The sequence below is a fragment of the Rattus norvegicus genome, chromosome 5 (genome assembly GCF_021556685.1).
Source record: "Rattus norvegicus strain SHRSP/BbbUtx chromosome 5, alternate assembly SHRSP_T2T, whole genome shotgun sequence".
In the NCBI taxonomy this organism is placed as follows: domain Eukaryota; kingdom Metazoa; phylum Chordata; class Mammalia; order Rodentia; family Muridae; genus Rattus; species Rattus norvegicus.
In genome coordinates, this window is record NC_141538.1 from 156,131,921 (window position 1) to 156,147,580 (window position 15,660).

Sequence of the window (15,660 nt, forward strand, 5' to 3'; positions counted from 1 at the left end):
GGTCCTCTTATGTCACTTAGCCACTAATAGCCAAGGTGGGGTGGATGGGATGTGGTTGTCCATTTGCACCTTTGCTCAAGCACCTAGAGGCCACGGCCCCAGACTGGGCGCTTGAGGGAGTAGAGCAGGCTCTGTTTTCAGCACGCCCCTATCTGAAGAGATGCCTGGTTTAGAGAGGCAGCATGGGGAGGAGACTGGAGGGACACATGGGGGTGGGGGATGGGGGTGGGAGTGGGAGGTAGATGCTGTCAGTGGTCAGGAGGTTTCCCAGAAGGAGAAGTCTCTGAAATGAACTGGAAGTGAGGGAGGAGCCATTGTTTAACCTGACCGCCAGCTGTTTCCCATAGTTCCGGTTTTGTTCTGCGTGAGAGGGGCCAAGAAAACCTATAAAAGAGAAAGGGTACCAGGCTGAGAGGACAAAATAGGGGGCAGTGGTCTTCACTTCCCTGGTCCTCCTAGGTCCCAGGGGAGGTGCTGGGGGAAACCAGAACTCTTTTCCTTGGTGATTGATTAGCACCTGTCAATGTAACCAAATCTCTGGTTTTGGAAAACCCTTAGATGGTTCTCTCCCCTGGAGTGAACTCCTCCACCCACTGGGGAGAGGGCCATAAGATTCAAGAGTTTGGTTAAGTTTGGTGGTTAAGAGCACTGGCTGCTCTCAGAGACCCAGGTTCCGCTCCCAGCACCCACCATGAAGTGCACCACATGTGTGCAGTGCCTGTTGTGGCCAGAAGAGGGCATCTGAACCTCTGGAACTGAAGTTACAGAGCTGAACCCGGATCCTCTGCAAGGGAGCAGCAAACGCTTTTAAACACCAGATTTTTTTTTCCACGGGAATTTGAAGGCACTTCAAGGCCTCGACACTACTGGCTCCACCATTCAGCTTAGGAAGTGTTGTTAAGCCCCTACTCCATGCTTGGAGATGGGGAGGCTTTCACAAGGGCCCAGGAGCTGTAGGAAGAGCTTGTGATTCTCAGAGAGAGCACCAAGCAATAAACACCCAAAATATTAACTGAGTGCTGGCAGATGTAATGTAGAGGTGCACACTTGCCCTCCCAGACCTTGGAGAGTGGAGGCAGGAGGATTGTGAGTTCCAGGCTCACGTAGGCTACATGATTAGACCCTCCTCCCAAACCAAGCCAAACCAAACCTAACAGATGATAAGAACTATAAGGAAGTAAAAGGCTGCTGTAAGAGAATTCGGGGAGCTACTTGGGGTGATTTGAACATTTAAGCAGGTGGCCTTTAATCTGAGTGTCTGAAACTGGCTGTGGGAGGAGCAAAGATTAGGAAAGAATGTTCCAGATGGAGGGAGGGAGCAGCTACAAAGGACTTGGCTAAGAATGAGCAACTTAGTTGTCTGCAGATCTAAATGAAAGCCATAGGGGAGATCTGGGGCCTTGGTGGGTCACATCTGAAGGGGGAGGTCAGAAATGGGCAGCCCAGAGCCTGGCAAAAGGTTAGGGAACACAGAAGCCTTTGAAGCAGGGGTAGTGTGATGAGAATTTCATTTAGAATGGCTGGTTGACTATGGCGGTGGTCGAGTGGGCTGTCAGAGGGAGAGTCCTGGGGATAACTCAATGGTTCTTCAAGCTCGGCTGAGCTGTCCAAGCATAGGAATCCTCTGGAGCCACTTTCCTCACTGGCCCCTCCCCCTGCCTGGGACAACCACCTCACCCCTCCACACTGGCTCTCTTGCATATATGCCCAACAGTGAGAGCCAAGTTGGGACAGAGCAGGAATGGTGCTTTGGAGGGATTGCTCAGTGGTTAAAGCACTGCCTGCTCCTCTGGGTTAAGTTTCCACCCCCACCTCCACTACCAAGGGATCCAGTCCCCTATTGTAACCTCCATGGGCACCAGGCATGCATGTGATACCTAGACAGACAGACAGACATGCATGTGTGTGATACCTAGACAGACAGACAGTCATGCATGCGTGTGATACCTAGATAGACAGACATGCATACATGTGATACCTAGACAGACAGATAGGCAGGCATATGATGCTTAGACAGACATGCATGCATGTGATACCTAGACAGACAGACATGCATGCATGTGATACCTAGACAGACAGATAGGCATGCATATGATGCTTAGACAGACATGCATGCATGTGATACCTAGACAGACAGACATGCATGCATGTGATACCTAGACAGACAGACATGCATGTGATACCTAGACAAACACACACAGACACACACACACACACACACACACACACACACACACACACACACACACTTTTTTTTTAAAGCCTAAAAAAGAGAAAAGAAATGTCTCTTTAGAAAACTGAAAGTGTTTGAGTGACTTAATACAAGTGACTGGTACCTTTTGGGAAACTAGGTTAGACCTTTGGGACCCTAGGTGGGAGAGGAGATATCTGGTGCATCGTCCCTGTCAGAGACCACTGGATGGTGGTCACGGGAGATACCCCTGACAAGGGAGGAGACACTTAAAAGAGTTCTCTACTCCTGAAACCTGGCTTTACCTACCTGGGTTTCTTTAAAGTATGTTTAAAGTAACATGACTTTTGCTCTGCTCCAAAGCTATGAGGTTTTATTTGCTTTTGCTATATTGGGGATGAAACTGAGGGAGTGGGCCACCACTGAGCCACATCTCCCAACACAGTCCAAAGCAATGATTCCCACCCCACCCCCACTTCGTTTTTTTTTTTTTTTTTTAAGAGTTCACTATGTAGACCAGACTGGCCTTGAACTCAGAGATCTGCATGTCTGTCTTCCACGTACTGGGATGAAAAGATGTGCACAGCCATGCCCTCCCCCCTTTTCGCTAGAACTTAGATCATTATTTGTGTGTGTGTGTGTGTGTGTGTGTGTGTGTGTGTGCGCGCGCGCGCGCACATATCCATGAGTGTATGTTTAAAACACATGTAGAGGGCAAAGGTCAACCTGTGGGAGAGACTTGGTCTCTCCTTGCATCTTATGGATCCTGGAGATGCACTCAGATGCCCGGATTTAAATGCAAGCACTTTACTGGCTAAGCCATCTGGCTGGCCCATGAAGCAAAGATTCTGGATGTGTATGGGAGGGCTATGTCCTTTGAGGGAGGGTGGCAGACTTCCAAATTCACTCAGCAGTTTTCATCCTGTCAGAGGACTTTCTTAGAATCGTGTGAACTTCATTCAGAACTCAGGCTTTAAAACTCCCAAATTAAGAGGGAAAAGGAACCGAGATGAGCGGAGGGGGCGGGGGTGTTTCCTGGCTTTACCTTTCCGTGCTAGCCTTCCATTGGGGACCTCATTGTGAAAGAAACCTCTATGAGGCTCTGCCCTGCCAGCTAGTCTACCCCACCCCAACTCTCGCGGAAGGCCTGGGAGAGGCACGTGCCTAGCAGGCCACGCCCACCTCCCAGCGGGAACCGCCCCCAGCAGTCCGGCGCGTGGAGACAGGAGCTCGAGGGGACCCGACCCAGATTGGGCGTCGCGGGGTGCAACATGCGGACCGTGTGGCCGCCTCTGGCCGCCGCGCTGGCCGCTCTGGGGGTGAGGCGGGCGTGGCGCGAGGGGAGGGCCATCCATCCGTGGGCTGATCTCGGGTGGCCGGGGCGGGGCGCCGGGGCCCGCTTCCCCATTTGGGCAATGGAGACGCTGAGGGAGTCCGTACTGCACTTGGCATTGCAGATGTCATCCTACAAGCGGGCCACGCTGGACGAAGAGGATCTGGTGGACTCACTCTCCGAGGGCGATGTGTACCCCAATGGCCTACAGGTAGGAACTCTGACCCTTGTTGGTTCAGCAGTGTCCCGGTTCGGGCATGCGCAGTCTTGCGTCTCCTCCCCGCATCAGTCCATAGGGGAAGGAGATGATGGGGTCGTGCACCCAGCAGCTGTGTCCCAGAGGACCCCTTCCTGTGCAGCGGTGCTCTGAGGCTGGCTTCCATCCCACTTTCAGCCCCATCCATCCCAAGACCTGGGCCACAACTCAGATGCAGAGTTGAAGCCCTGAACTCTCCTGCCCTGAACTTTTCACGGAACAGCCTAAGGTGGTGGGAATGGTGATGGGGAGGAACTCACTCGGGGTTATAGGGACCCCCAGCACCCACAATCTAAAGCTATCCCAGCTTCAGTTTGGCGGGGTCCGGCCTCCCTAGTGTCCTAACTCTGAAACATTACCCCTTTTTTCTCTCTCTTCTCTCTGACTACCTCAGTTAACGGGGAGGGGGGGTGGGGTGAGGTGGGGAGTAGGGTGGCCTTCTGTCCTCTCTGTCATTTATCAGCTTACTCCAGAGGAAGCCTGGTTTCTTCCCTTTAGGGTCTGCCCCTCTGGGAATCTCCAGAAACTGACGTGACATCAAATCTCTGGCTTGACGGGGGTGTGGGTGGGGTGGGGTGTGCCCAGACTTTCTCCTCTCCTCTGCCTGGAGCAGAGCTTTCTGGCCAAGCCAGAACTTGGGTAAGGTTTATACATGGGTGGGTAAGCTAGGTTTTGAATAGGAACACCCAGGGCAGTTGTGTGACCCAGCTCCTGAGAAACCATTCCTGGGTGAGCTAGAACCAAGGGGATTTCTGCTGTCTCGGCCAAAGGTGGGATAGAGAAGAGTCTTGGGAACCTTGTGAAGGTCACTTACTCAAAACTTATCTCACGGCTGTGCACAGGAGGGGAGCCTCAGCATACCAGGCTCAGCTCCTGTCAAGCACAGGTGTAGGATGGTGGAAATTCCAATCTTGGGTCCTCTGGTTAGTGCCTTACATAAGAGTACAGGGGCTCTCAGCCAGCTTCTTCTCCCAAATGTCCCCGAGTCACTCACTGGAATGTGGCCCCCTCCCTGCAACATCCCCAGAGCACAGATGTATTTCTCTCTCTCCCTCTACCCCTCCCCCTCCCTCTTCCCCCCTCCTCTCCCTCTCTCTTTCTCTCTGTCTCTCTCTCTTCAGGCCTCATCTGTAAGGTAGGATAAGGGAAATGGAGTGACGGTGGCGTCACTGTTTTGTGACCCATGAGGTAAGGGCCAGTAGCCATGTGGTACCCATACCACAGGTGCCAAAGCTGAGGCACTGGAAGGGGATGAAGCATCCTTGTTGTGTGGGATGAACCTCATTCAGTCTTGGTGTCCCCACAGCAAGCTGCCTGTCTATGCAGAAAATGCAGGAAGGTTGATGAGAATTTGGGGGTGTTTCTGTGGATGCCCTGCAGGTCTTGTTCCAAGCCTCCATGAGTTCCCCAGAGTAAATACCAGCTAGCTGGTGGCTCACTCTGCTAAGAGCCACCGTCTCCTGCTCTCCCCTCCTTTTCCTTCCCCTTCCCTCCCCTCCCTTCCCCTACTCTCTCCTCTCCCATCTCCCCCTCTCCATTATAACCCAAGCTTCCTCCTAATTCCAGACCTTTAACCTCCTAGTGCCAGGATTACAGATGTGTACACCAGACCTGGCTGTATTATGAGGCAGAGTTCTCTCATAGTTTAACGCTTTAAGTCTTTTGGGTTTTTAATTCAGTATAAATGTTTTATATCTTTATTGGCCAATTAAGACCAATGTAAAAAAAGGGTTTAAGGAGTTGGGGATATGACTCATTGGTAAGGAAGCTTGACTTGCATGCTTAAGACCCTGGAAATGGTTCTCTAACAACATCTACACACACAGGTGCATGCACACTGTACACACACACACGCGCGCACCCCCCCACATACACACTCACATGCACACACATACACAGAGGCTTTTTTTTTAAGATATATTTATTTGTTCGATGTATGTGAGTACACTGTTACTGTCCTCAGACACACCAGAAGAGGGCATTGGATCCTATTACAGATGGTTGTGAGCCACCATGTGGTTGCTGGGAATTGAACTCAGGACCTCTGGAAGAGCAGTCAGTGCTCTTAACCGCTGAGCCATCTCTCCAGCCCCCAGAGGCTTTTTTTGTTTTTGTTTTTGTTTTTTTTTTTGGTTTTTTTTTTTTTTGGTTCTTTTTTTCGGAGCTGGGGACCGAACCCAGGGCCTTGCGCTTCCTAGGTAAGCGCTCTACCACTGAGCTAAATCCCCAGCCCCACACAGAGGCTTTAAAAAGAAACTAATCCACTTATAAATAATGAGTTCTAGTATTTTATATATTTAAGTGTGTGTGTGTGTGTGTGTGTGTGTGTGTGTGTGTGTGTGTGTGTGTATTTTGGGGGGATGTATCTAACTTAGGACCCTTTGCTAACATGAGCTCTGCCAGCTTCTGCCTTGAATACACACACATACAAACACACACACATTCTTTTTTTTTTTTTTTTCTTTTTTTCGGAGCTGGGGACCAAACCCAGGGCCTTGTGCTTGCTAGGCAAGCGCTCTACCACTGAGCTAAATCCCCAACCCCCACATTCTTTTTTTGAGAAGACTCTCAACTCTATAAACCAGCCCAGCCTTCGACTTGAAATCCCCCCACTGTTCTCCCCGTCACACCACCACACCTGGCCTGTGTGTTTGCATTTTGTTACATTTTTGTTGATTGTCATCGTTTTGTTTGTTTTGTTTTGTTTGAGACAGGGTCTCCTATAGCTGAGGCAAGCCATGAACTTACTGTGTAGCCAAAGATGGTCTTGAACTTATGATCCCTCTTCTGCCTCCCACACCCTGGGGATCCTGGCATGCACTTCCACACTCTGTTGTATGCAGGCCTGAGGACCAAATCCAGGGCTCACTGTTTGCTGAGCTCTTTGCTCCAACCCTCTGAGCACACAGTTTAAAGCTATGTGGCCCTGTCAGTCGGTCAGGAGCTTTTGAGACCCAAAAGCACCTCACCCATACGGCCTTCTTTACAAGATGCATTGTTGCTGTTAAGCCGCCTCTCAGAGCTGCTGCTAAGATTCAGATGAGGCAATAATGATTTAAAAATAAAAAAAAGAAAAGGTCTATCTAGTGCTCTGAAAATGGAATTAGCTGTTACAGATGCTTACTGTGCCTAATACCTCAGTGATGCCCCAGGTAAAATAGTATTTTCCCTCCTAAGCTCTTCTTTATAAATACCAGAGAGAGACAGAGACAGACAGACAGTCAGACACACATAAAGGCGCACAGACACACAGACACAGACAAATACACATAGACACACTAGACAGAAACACACACCGATTGCAGTAGCTTGAGGAAAATACTGGCGATCACACCTGCAGCCAGCCTGGGAAACTACATCTGTCTACTGAACACATCTGGTTACTTCCGGGGTGGGGGGGGGGAATTAAGCAGCAGGAAAAACTGAGATACAAAAATCTGAGACCCTCACCTTCCTACTGTCTGCAGAGCACTGTCTTTGGGGAGTGCTTTGAAGGACAGACCCTCTTAAGACTTTCAAACAACTTCCCCTTGCAGGATGGGACCTTCAGCTCTGTACACCAGTCATGGCGTAAGACTCTTGGGCAGAGGGTTCTAGAATCTGAAGTGGTCACGGACACCTGGGGACTTCACCCCAGCTTCCTAGCATTTAGAGTTGGGAGACAGGCTTGGGGTTGCCTCTGTGCACCCTTCAGCGTCCTGGCTGGTCTCCTCTCCTCCATGCTGGAGAGCTGGCTATTCCTTTGGGAAGACAAATATTTCCCAAGACTGATTCCTCTTAAAGGTTGTCACCGTTCCTTCAGGGTCAGGCATGGATGGGCAGGTGTCAGGTGGGACATTTGGGGAGACATCATAGTTCTGCTCAGGGTTCACCCTATGGTCTCAGCCAAAAGTCTACCTCATGGAAACTTTACTGGAAGGAACTTGCCCAAAATGGCACCCCCCACGGAGGCAGGGGCCCCCTGCGAGGCTGAGCTGTCACGCTCTGCCTCCTCTGAAAGGCTGAGTCTGAGGCACAGAACCCTCTGGACTGTAAGGGGTGGCATCTCAGCCAGCGCTTTGGCAGACAACCCCTGTTTGCTGGCCCATGAAGCCAGGTTGTCGGGGGCCCTTAGACTCTGAAAGCTTACTTAGCCTGGTTCCCACCCCTGTGCTGCTGGCTCTTCTCCTGGGCCCTGGGGCAGGCACCCCTCCTCACCTGCAGAACTCGTTTTTTGGTGTAAGCCTAGGTGAGCCAGGCACTCACTTCTGTAACTGAATATTTATCCTCTCTTGTAATGGGCTTTGTTCCGCAGCTCTGCAAACCCTGGGAACGCCAGGGCTGGATACCTCTGCATTTTCCCTCCCACTCTTGTCTCCCCCTTTCTGCTGCTGTCTCTAGTTCCATCCCTCTTCCTGTTCCTCATCCCTCCCCTCTGAGGGCATCGCTCTCCTATCACCACCCCTTACTTTCTGACTCCACCTGACAGCGTTAAATAACTCTAAGCCTGCCAATGGACTGAGGGTCCAAAGTGGCTCTAACTCCACCTTTGGGTTATCAGCTCTGTACCTTGGCCAACAGCCACTTCCCAGTCAGCTCTCTCAAGATGAATTGGGATGTCCACCTCTAAGCTACTGCCCTCTAAGCCACCACAGCCTCGTCTCCGACGGTTAGCCTGCCCTCGTTTCTAAAAGAAAACATGAAAACACACAATTCCCTGTGACCTCATTTCGTGGGATCCTCCCCAGGGTGCAGGTGTTGGGGGTGGGGCTCAGGGGAAGGGGCAGAATGGTACCCTGATACCACCCAGACCCGTCCACTGGGATTCGCCCAGCTCACTCTGGTGCCAGCCTGAAGCTTTGAGGTAATGGCTGCCCCCAGGAGCTGCTCCTGTTTCCCTTAGCCCCTCAGAGACAAGGCTTGTCCAGAAACCCAGGAGCGCTTGGCCCAGCAACGAAAGTCAAACAGGGAACATGGCAAAGGTTACTGACCCCATTTTCAAATCTCGTTTGCAGTTCTTAGTGGGAACTGAGACTTTTTAATTCCATTCTGACTTCATTCTAAATTAATCCACAGCGGAAGCCATCTGTTTAAATTCAACACTTAGTCTGACATAGAACAGTGATGTCCCTGCCTGCCTGTTTTCTCTCTGGGGTCAGTGGGGCCTCACGGGCAGGACCTGGGCAATCTGGGGAGATGCTTGTCTCATTGTGCTGTCACTTCTGCCCCATAAGCCCCCACTAGCTGTGCCTCCTCTGGAGCTCACACAAGCACGGCGCAAAAAGGAAAAAAGAAAAGTCAGCCGTCAGACACGTGCAGGTCACTAGTCATTTGTTTCCTTCTGGGTTCCTTTTTTTTTTTTTTTTTTTTGGTTCTTTTTTTTCAGAGCTGGGGACCGAACCCAGGGCCTTGCGCTTCCTAGGCAAGCGCTCTACCACTGAGCTAAATCCCCAACCCCTCCGGGTTCCTTTTATCTGCCGCCTCTTCCTTCTCCTTCACCTCCCTGTTGTCTCTGTATCTGCTTGCCTCCTTATCCCACTCACCACAGCACTCCAGTGTCCCTCCAAAGTGGCATTTCCCTCCTTTTCCCCAAAGCTGAAACAGTCTGTCCTAGCTGCTCCCTAGAGCTCCCTCAGGCAAAGGAAGCCTCTTAAACCAGGGTTTCCATGGCTCTGTTAACTGAGCTGTAACCGTCAGCCAGAGAGGTCACAGGTAAAGAGAAAGGCTGGGACAAGTCCTGGAGCAGGACAACCACGAGAAGGGGCACTGATGTCAGTGTCCCTGGCAAGGCTGGACCTGGCTGAAGGCCTTGGGACCTCTCTCTACGCCAGAACCTGAGGTAAACTTGAGTAAGATAAACGATGGCCGAAGGGTGTCAGTCTATGGGAGCATGTGTCCCAGGCTGTCTCTGAACAGGTTAGAAACCTCTACCTCTTCCTGTTTAAGTAAACAGAAGGGATTTCCTCAGGCAGCGCCAGCGCCCTCCCCCACCTCCCAGCTACCACCATGGGGTCCGCACCCCCCTGGCATTCACAGAAGGCCTCAAGTCCTCAGCATCCTTTTCTTGGTTTTAGATCCCAATTTTTCGTCTTGTGTTCCGCTTTCCCTTTTAGCACCCAGGAGGTACCCCAGGATGGCCCTTCCCTAGGTTAACCCATCTCAGATCTCGTGGGCCAGTCGCAAGATGCCTGCTGGGCTCTGACCTGCTCTGGGGGACACCCTCTGCACATCTCTGTGGGATGTGGCGAGACAGAGTTGGGTATCCCTAGGTCCCCCGGTATGCTGGGGACCCCTTAAGGACTCCATTCTGTTCTTGTTCCTTCCTGCTCTTGCTCCTTCCTCCTCATCCACTCTGAAGGGCGGTGCCTCAGTGACGTCTCTTCCAGTCCTTGGGATGGATTTCCTGTTCTTTCTCAGAGCCATGCCTGGCACACATCCCCTTTCATTTGTCCACACCTAACCCAGACATCTACTCCAGGAAACCTTTCCAGTCCACCCATCTGCTCACTATCTGCCTTCCCTCCTGGCTGTGAGCAGTTCAGAGCAAAGGACTCCACTTTCTCCCTCTTGAGTTGGTACCCAGATGTTTGGACAGGGTGACGTCACTGAACAGCCTCACCTTTTGGAGTCTCTTCCTGTCCTGTGCCCCTGCTGGCTTTTGCAGGGAGTTCCTCTTGGAACAGAAGAGGCCTCCTGCACCCCCACCTCCGTGCTGGCTCTGGGCGTGAAAAGCATGAGCTGAGGGTCCTGAGTGCAGGGCCTGTCCCCTCCGGTCCCCTGCCCCCAAGGGCCTGCTACACCCTCCATTTCCCCTCATTGTGCTTTCTTTCCTGTTTAGCCAGACTACAGGGGCCTGGCACATTCCGCTACACTTAGAGAACCTTCGTGAATGGAGCTTTTAGTCTTCCCTGACCCTCTCCTAAAGAGCAGCGTCTCACCCTCTGGTGGGCTCTAGAATCCACTTCCTACCTCAGCCCTACCCATTCAGCTATGAGGAAAGTGACCGGGCACCTCCGATTCATCGTATGTACGAAGAGAAGTAGCAAAGCAGCCCTGAGAGGGTTAGAAGGACCAAATGGGCTGAGTTGTCCCCACTTGCAGGGAGAGGGCAAGGCTGTGGTCCTGTCATGCTTGTCTCTGGCTCTGTAGATGCGGGGGCTCTGAGGAGGGCCCAGCTGGCCGCCCTCTGAATGCCTTCAAATCCAAACATCCTGTTTCTTTTTTCTTTTTCTTTTCTTTTTTTTTTTTTTTTTTTGAGCTCCTTACTGGAGAAATAGAAAAGCTGTAGATTTTTTTTTCTTCTTCTACCGGTATCGGATAACACAGAAAACACAAGCCCGCCTGAGTTGAGCTGCTAGCGCTGATGTCCGAGAGTAAATTGAAGCTACTGGCCAGGGCGGTGGTTCCTTTCCTGGATTAGGGCAAATTCTGTGGGAACTGGACCACCCCTGAGACAGATGGGCAGCCTGAGGCCTCCCCAGGGTCTGGGCCTGCAGTGGAGTTCCTTCTTCTTGGGGAAGAAGGGCCCTGGTCTCACGGTCTCGCTGCCCCTCTTGGCTTCTTCCCTGCAGGTGAACTTCCGCAGCCCCCGGAGTGGACAGAGGTGCTGGGCAGCTCGGACCTCGGTGGAGAAGCGGCTGGTGGTTCTGGTGACGCTTCTGGCAGCAGGGCTGGTGGCCTGCCTGGCAGCCCTAGGCATCCAGTACCGGACAAGTAGGTGCATCTGGGAACTGGGATGGATTTAACCATCATTCGTCGTGCTCTGTCACTCCGTGCAAGAGGCAGAGGTCCTTGTTTGAACCGGGATTGGCCTCTAAAGCCGGAGAGAGAGAAGCTTCAGGGTTCAGGGTCCAGACAGATGGGTTGGTAGAGTGAGGGATACAAAGGTTTTGAAATCAGAAGGACAAATTTGGGTGCAGTGGCTCAAGCCTATAATCTTAGTACCCTGGTAGACTGAGGCAGGTGGATGAGGCTTTCAAGGCTAGCCTGGACTACTTCATGAGATCAAAGCTTTCCTAGGCTATGTCAGATGGCACTTAATTTCCAGAACTGACTTCCCTGTTTCTCCTCTGAATGTGGGGGAAGTGCCCAATTGAGGCATGGCTCTAATGACCTGTGTATCTGGTGTCCCCAAAGACCTTTCAGTTAGCTTTGGATCTGTTACTGTGAAGGCATGGGCACCTGCCTTCCCTGGTCTCAAGTACAGCAGTGATGACTTCCGTTTACTTCCCGTGGACCTCTCCTCACACATGCAACTTATTTCTTCCTCCCTGGAGCCCTGTGACTGACTCACCCCAGTCTGCAAGCCAGGGGGATTGAGTGCAGAGGTAGCATTTGCTCACAGGTCCCCAGGTTTCAGAGGAATCCAGAGCCAAGGCCCCGCCTCTCTTTATAATCGGGGTTCACTTCCAGCGCATGTCAGCACCCCGGAAGGCCTGCACTTCATGCCCTAGAGCCTTCGTGTGTTTCTGTTGCATGCATGGCTCTCCTCCACACTGGATCGTCACATACCAGCTGCTTCTGACCTGTTGCGATGGGTCCCTCTGGCCCTGTTGTCATGGCTGGTCCCTCCGACCCTGCTCTCATAATGTGCCCACTAAGCCTGTTGTTGTGGTGGGTCCCTTTGGCCCTGTTGTCAAGGTGGATCCCTCTGGCCCTGTTGTCATGGTGGGTCCCTCTGGCCCTGCTGTCATGGTGGGTCCCTCTAACCTTCCTGCATTTATAGGCCCCTCCGACTCTGTTCTGATGGGTTCCTCTGACCCCACTATCATGATGGGGTCACGAGAAGAATGGATTTGGGAAGAATGGATCCAAGTGTAGATCAAGTCTCCTGCCCACAACTGACTATCTACTTTCTTATCAATCAGAGAAACCCCGAAGGAGGTGGTCCCACCCACTGACTGTGATTCACCCCAGCATAATGGCCGCATTGAGCCTTCTCCACTATGAAGCTGGTTGAGGGCAGCTATCCTGACATGGGATGGGGGACATTTTAGGTAGGGCTAGGGCTTCATTCACATGCCCTTTCTGCGTGGGACACTTAGTCATTTATTCAGACAGTTCGTGCTTCCTATGTGACTGGCTTACGTATCTACAAGGCGCTTGAGAAATAATTGCTTGATAATTTAGCTGGCTGACTAATGGTTTACAGAGATGCTTTTCCAAGTGTGCCTGGCTCAGAGACACTGAACTCATACTTTACTGATTAAGTACTTAGTTCTGGGCCTTCAACCCTGTGACCAGCATTGAATGCCATGGGTGTGTAGAAGCTGAGGAAATGGCTGGGTGGCCAAAGGCGTAGGGAGAACAGTGGAACCAGGAACAGCCTTTCTCTACCAAGCCTGTGCGTCTGTGTGTGCGTGTGAGTGTGGAGGTGTATGTGTGAGCATGTGCACGTGTCCACTTCATCAACAAAGCACAAGTGAGGTATTCCCCATCCTGACTCAGCTTCAGTTCAGAGCATCCAGCCAGGCAGGGTGAGCCCAGAACTGTCTGCCCAGCTCTTGGCCCAAGGATGGAGAACAGGCTGCCCTGGGACTCCCCTTAAGAACCCTAACACGCTCCCCAAGGACTCAAAGAGGGCTCCCAAAGGACGGCCCCCAAATAAAATGCATCGTGGGGCTGACAGGATGGCTCAGTGGTTAAAGCTACTTGTCACCAAGCCTGACAACGTGAGTTTGATCCCCAGATCTCAAACAGCAGTTGTTACTACCAAGTGGGACTCGTGTAGGCAGATTCCAGTGTCTGTCTCTGGCCCATTCCTCTTCCTGCCTCGAGTCCAGACCTAGGAGCAGAATGGCCTTCTTGCCTCAGGGTGGAGCTGGGCTAAGGATCAGGTGACCCGTGCACCACCTGTAAAAGCAGCTGCCGCCTGGGTCTTGGCAGAACCTCATTATGCATCTGCAGGCCCTGACATTGGCCGCATCTGAGTAAACACCAGGCCAGGCAGAGCAGCTCCTCAGACAATTCTGGAAGACCCACCTCTAAGCAGAGTCTGGGCCCTCGAGGACATTCTGACCTGCCTCCCTGCTTAGGCCTCCCCTCCCAGAGGTTTGCAGCCGCTTTCTAAACAGCAGCAAAACTAACACAAAATTCTTCCGGGAAGTCTTCTTTTTTTTTTTTTCTTTTTCTTTTTTTCGGAGCTCTACCACTGAGCTAAATCCCCAACCCCACGGGAAGGCTTCTTTATTATTTGTTTTTAACACTTAAAAAAATCTATTCGTTTTATCCATCCAAGCATCTTGCCTGTGTGTTTGGGAATCTCAGGCATGCTTGGTACCTGCAGAGGTCAGAAGAAGATACTGGAATTTAGGATCTAGAGTTGCAGATGGCTGTGAGCCACCATGTGGATGCTGGGAATTGAACCCAGGTCCTCTGGAAGAGCGGCCAGTGCTCTAACCACTGAGCCATCTTTCTAGCTGGAAGTTGGGTTTTTGTTTTGTTTTGTTTTGTTTTAGTGTGTGTAGGGTCATGTGCGTGTGAGTAGGCCAGAGGACAGCCCTTGGATGTCATCCACCGCAATGCCATTCACCTCCACCTCCATTATGATGGGGTCTCTCGCTGGCCCAGAACTTACCTATTGTGTTCCACCAGCTCACTAGCCAGCCCAGGGGTCCTCCTGTCTCCATCTTCCCAGCATCGGGTTTACAAGTGTGTGCCTGGCATTTATTTGTATATGGGTTCTGGGGTTACTGACTTAATTCCTTTCCCTACCCCTGTTCTACGAATCATTTTAATGCATTGTAAGGCTCGGGTAGAAGGCTAAGTGGGTAAGGGCGCTTGCTGTTAAGCCTGGTGACATGAGTTCTAACCCAGAACCTGCATGGTAGAAGGAAGAAAGCACTGACTCCTATAGATTGTGCAGCACACAATCATCACACAGTACACACTTAGATACAGATACACACTCACACTCACACACACTCACACTCACTCACTCTCACTCACACACACTCACACTCACACTCACACACTCTCTCACTCACACTCACACACTCACACTCACTCACACTCACATACTCTCTCTCACACACTCACACTCACACACTCAACACTCACACTCTCACACACTCATACTCACACTCACTCTCTCACACTCTCACACTCTCTCACTCACACTCACACACTCACACTCACACACACTCTCACTCACACTCACACACTCTCTCACACTCTCTCACACATACTCTCTCACTCACACTCTCACACACTCACACTCACTCACACACTCTCACACACTCACACACACTCACACACTCACACAAACACACGTTCACACACACAGTCACATACACTCCACACACTCACTCACACACATTTACACACAGTCACATACACACACACACACACACACACACACACACCAGCCTCTTGGATGACACTGAGGGCAAATATTGTCGGATGAGTAATTTACATCTGAGCTGGTTGCTGCCTTCTCACCGATCACGTGTGTCTCAGAGCAAAGGGCTATTTACCACCTACCTCTCCAGGAGGTGGCTGGGTCTTAAGACACTTTCATTCAGTCATTCGGCGGGACATGTATGCACTCCACAAACACCCACTGCACAGTGGATGCCAAGCACAGAGCTGGAGAAAGGACGTGTGAAAGCCGTTCACCCTCTAACAGGAAACTAGACAGGGAGATGGCTGTGACACAGCACAGTCCACGATAGGGCTGCAGGTGCCCAAGACAGGAAGGAATACAGAGAGGGCCTAAGGTTTCCAGGGAGCAGGGAACTTAGACAAGGGGGCCACGAACTATCAGTTGGTCAGTTGGGGACCCAAACCACTCACTACTCAATCAAGTAGACATTAAGTTCGTCATGGGCGAGAGATATTTGGCTTGATTTGATGTGGTTTGGCTTGGTTTTTTGTTTTGTTTCTTTGGGAGGGGGGTGCTTT

General features: G+C 51.5%; 1 protein-coding gene across 5 annotated transcripts in view; it reads left to right on the plus strand.

The window, feature by feature from the left end:
- Ece1 (endothelin converting enzyme 1) overlaps positions 1-15,660 on the plus strand; it is a 102,140-nt gene that overhangs the window by 44,613 nt on the left and 41,867 nt on the right. For 2 of the 5 annotated variants that reach the window (XM_087551457.1, XM_087551455.1), the window contains exons 1-2: positions 3,439-3,735; positions 11,331-11,472. In XM_087551457.1, the coding sequence (XP_087407583.1) occupies positions 3,463-3,735; positions 11,331-11,472 (415 nt within the window). In that variant the 5' untranslated portion in view covers positions 3,439-3,462. 5 annotated transcript variants of the gene reach the window in all.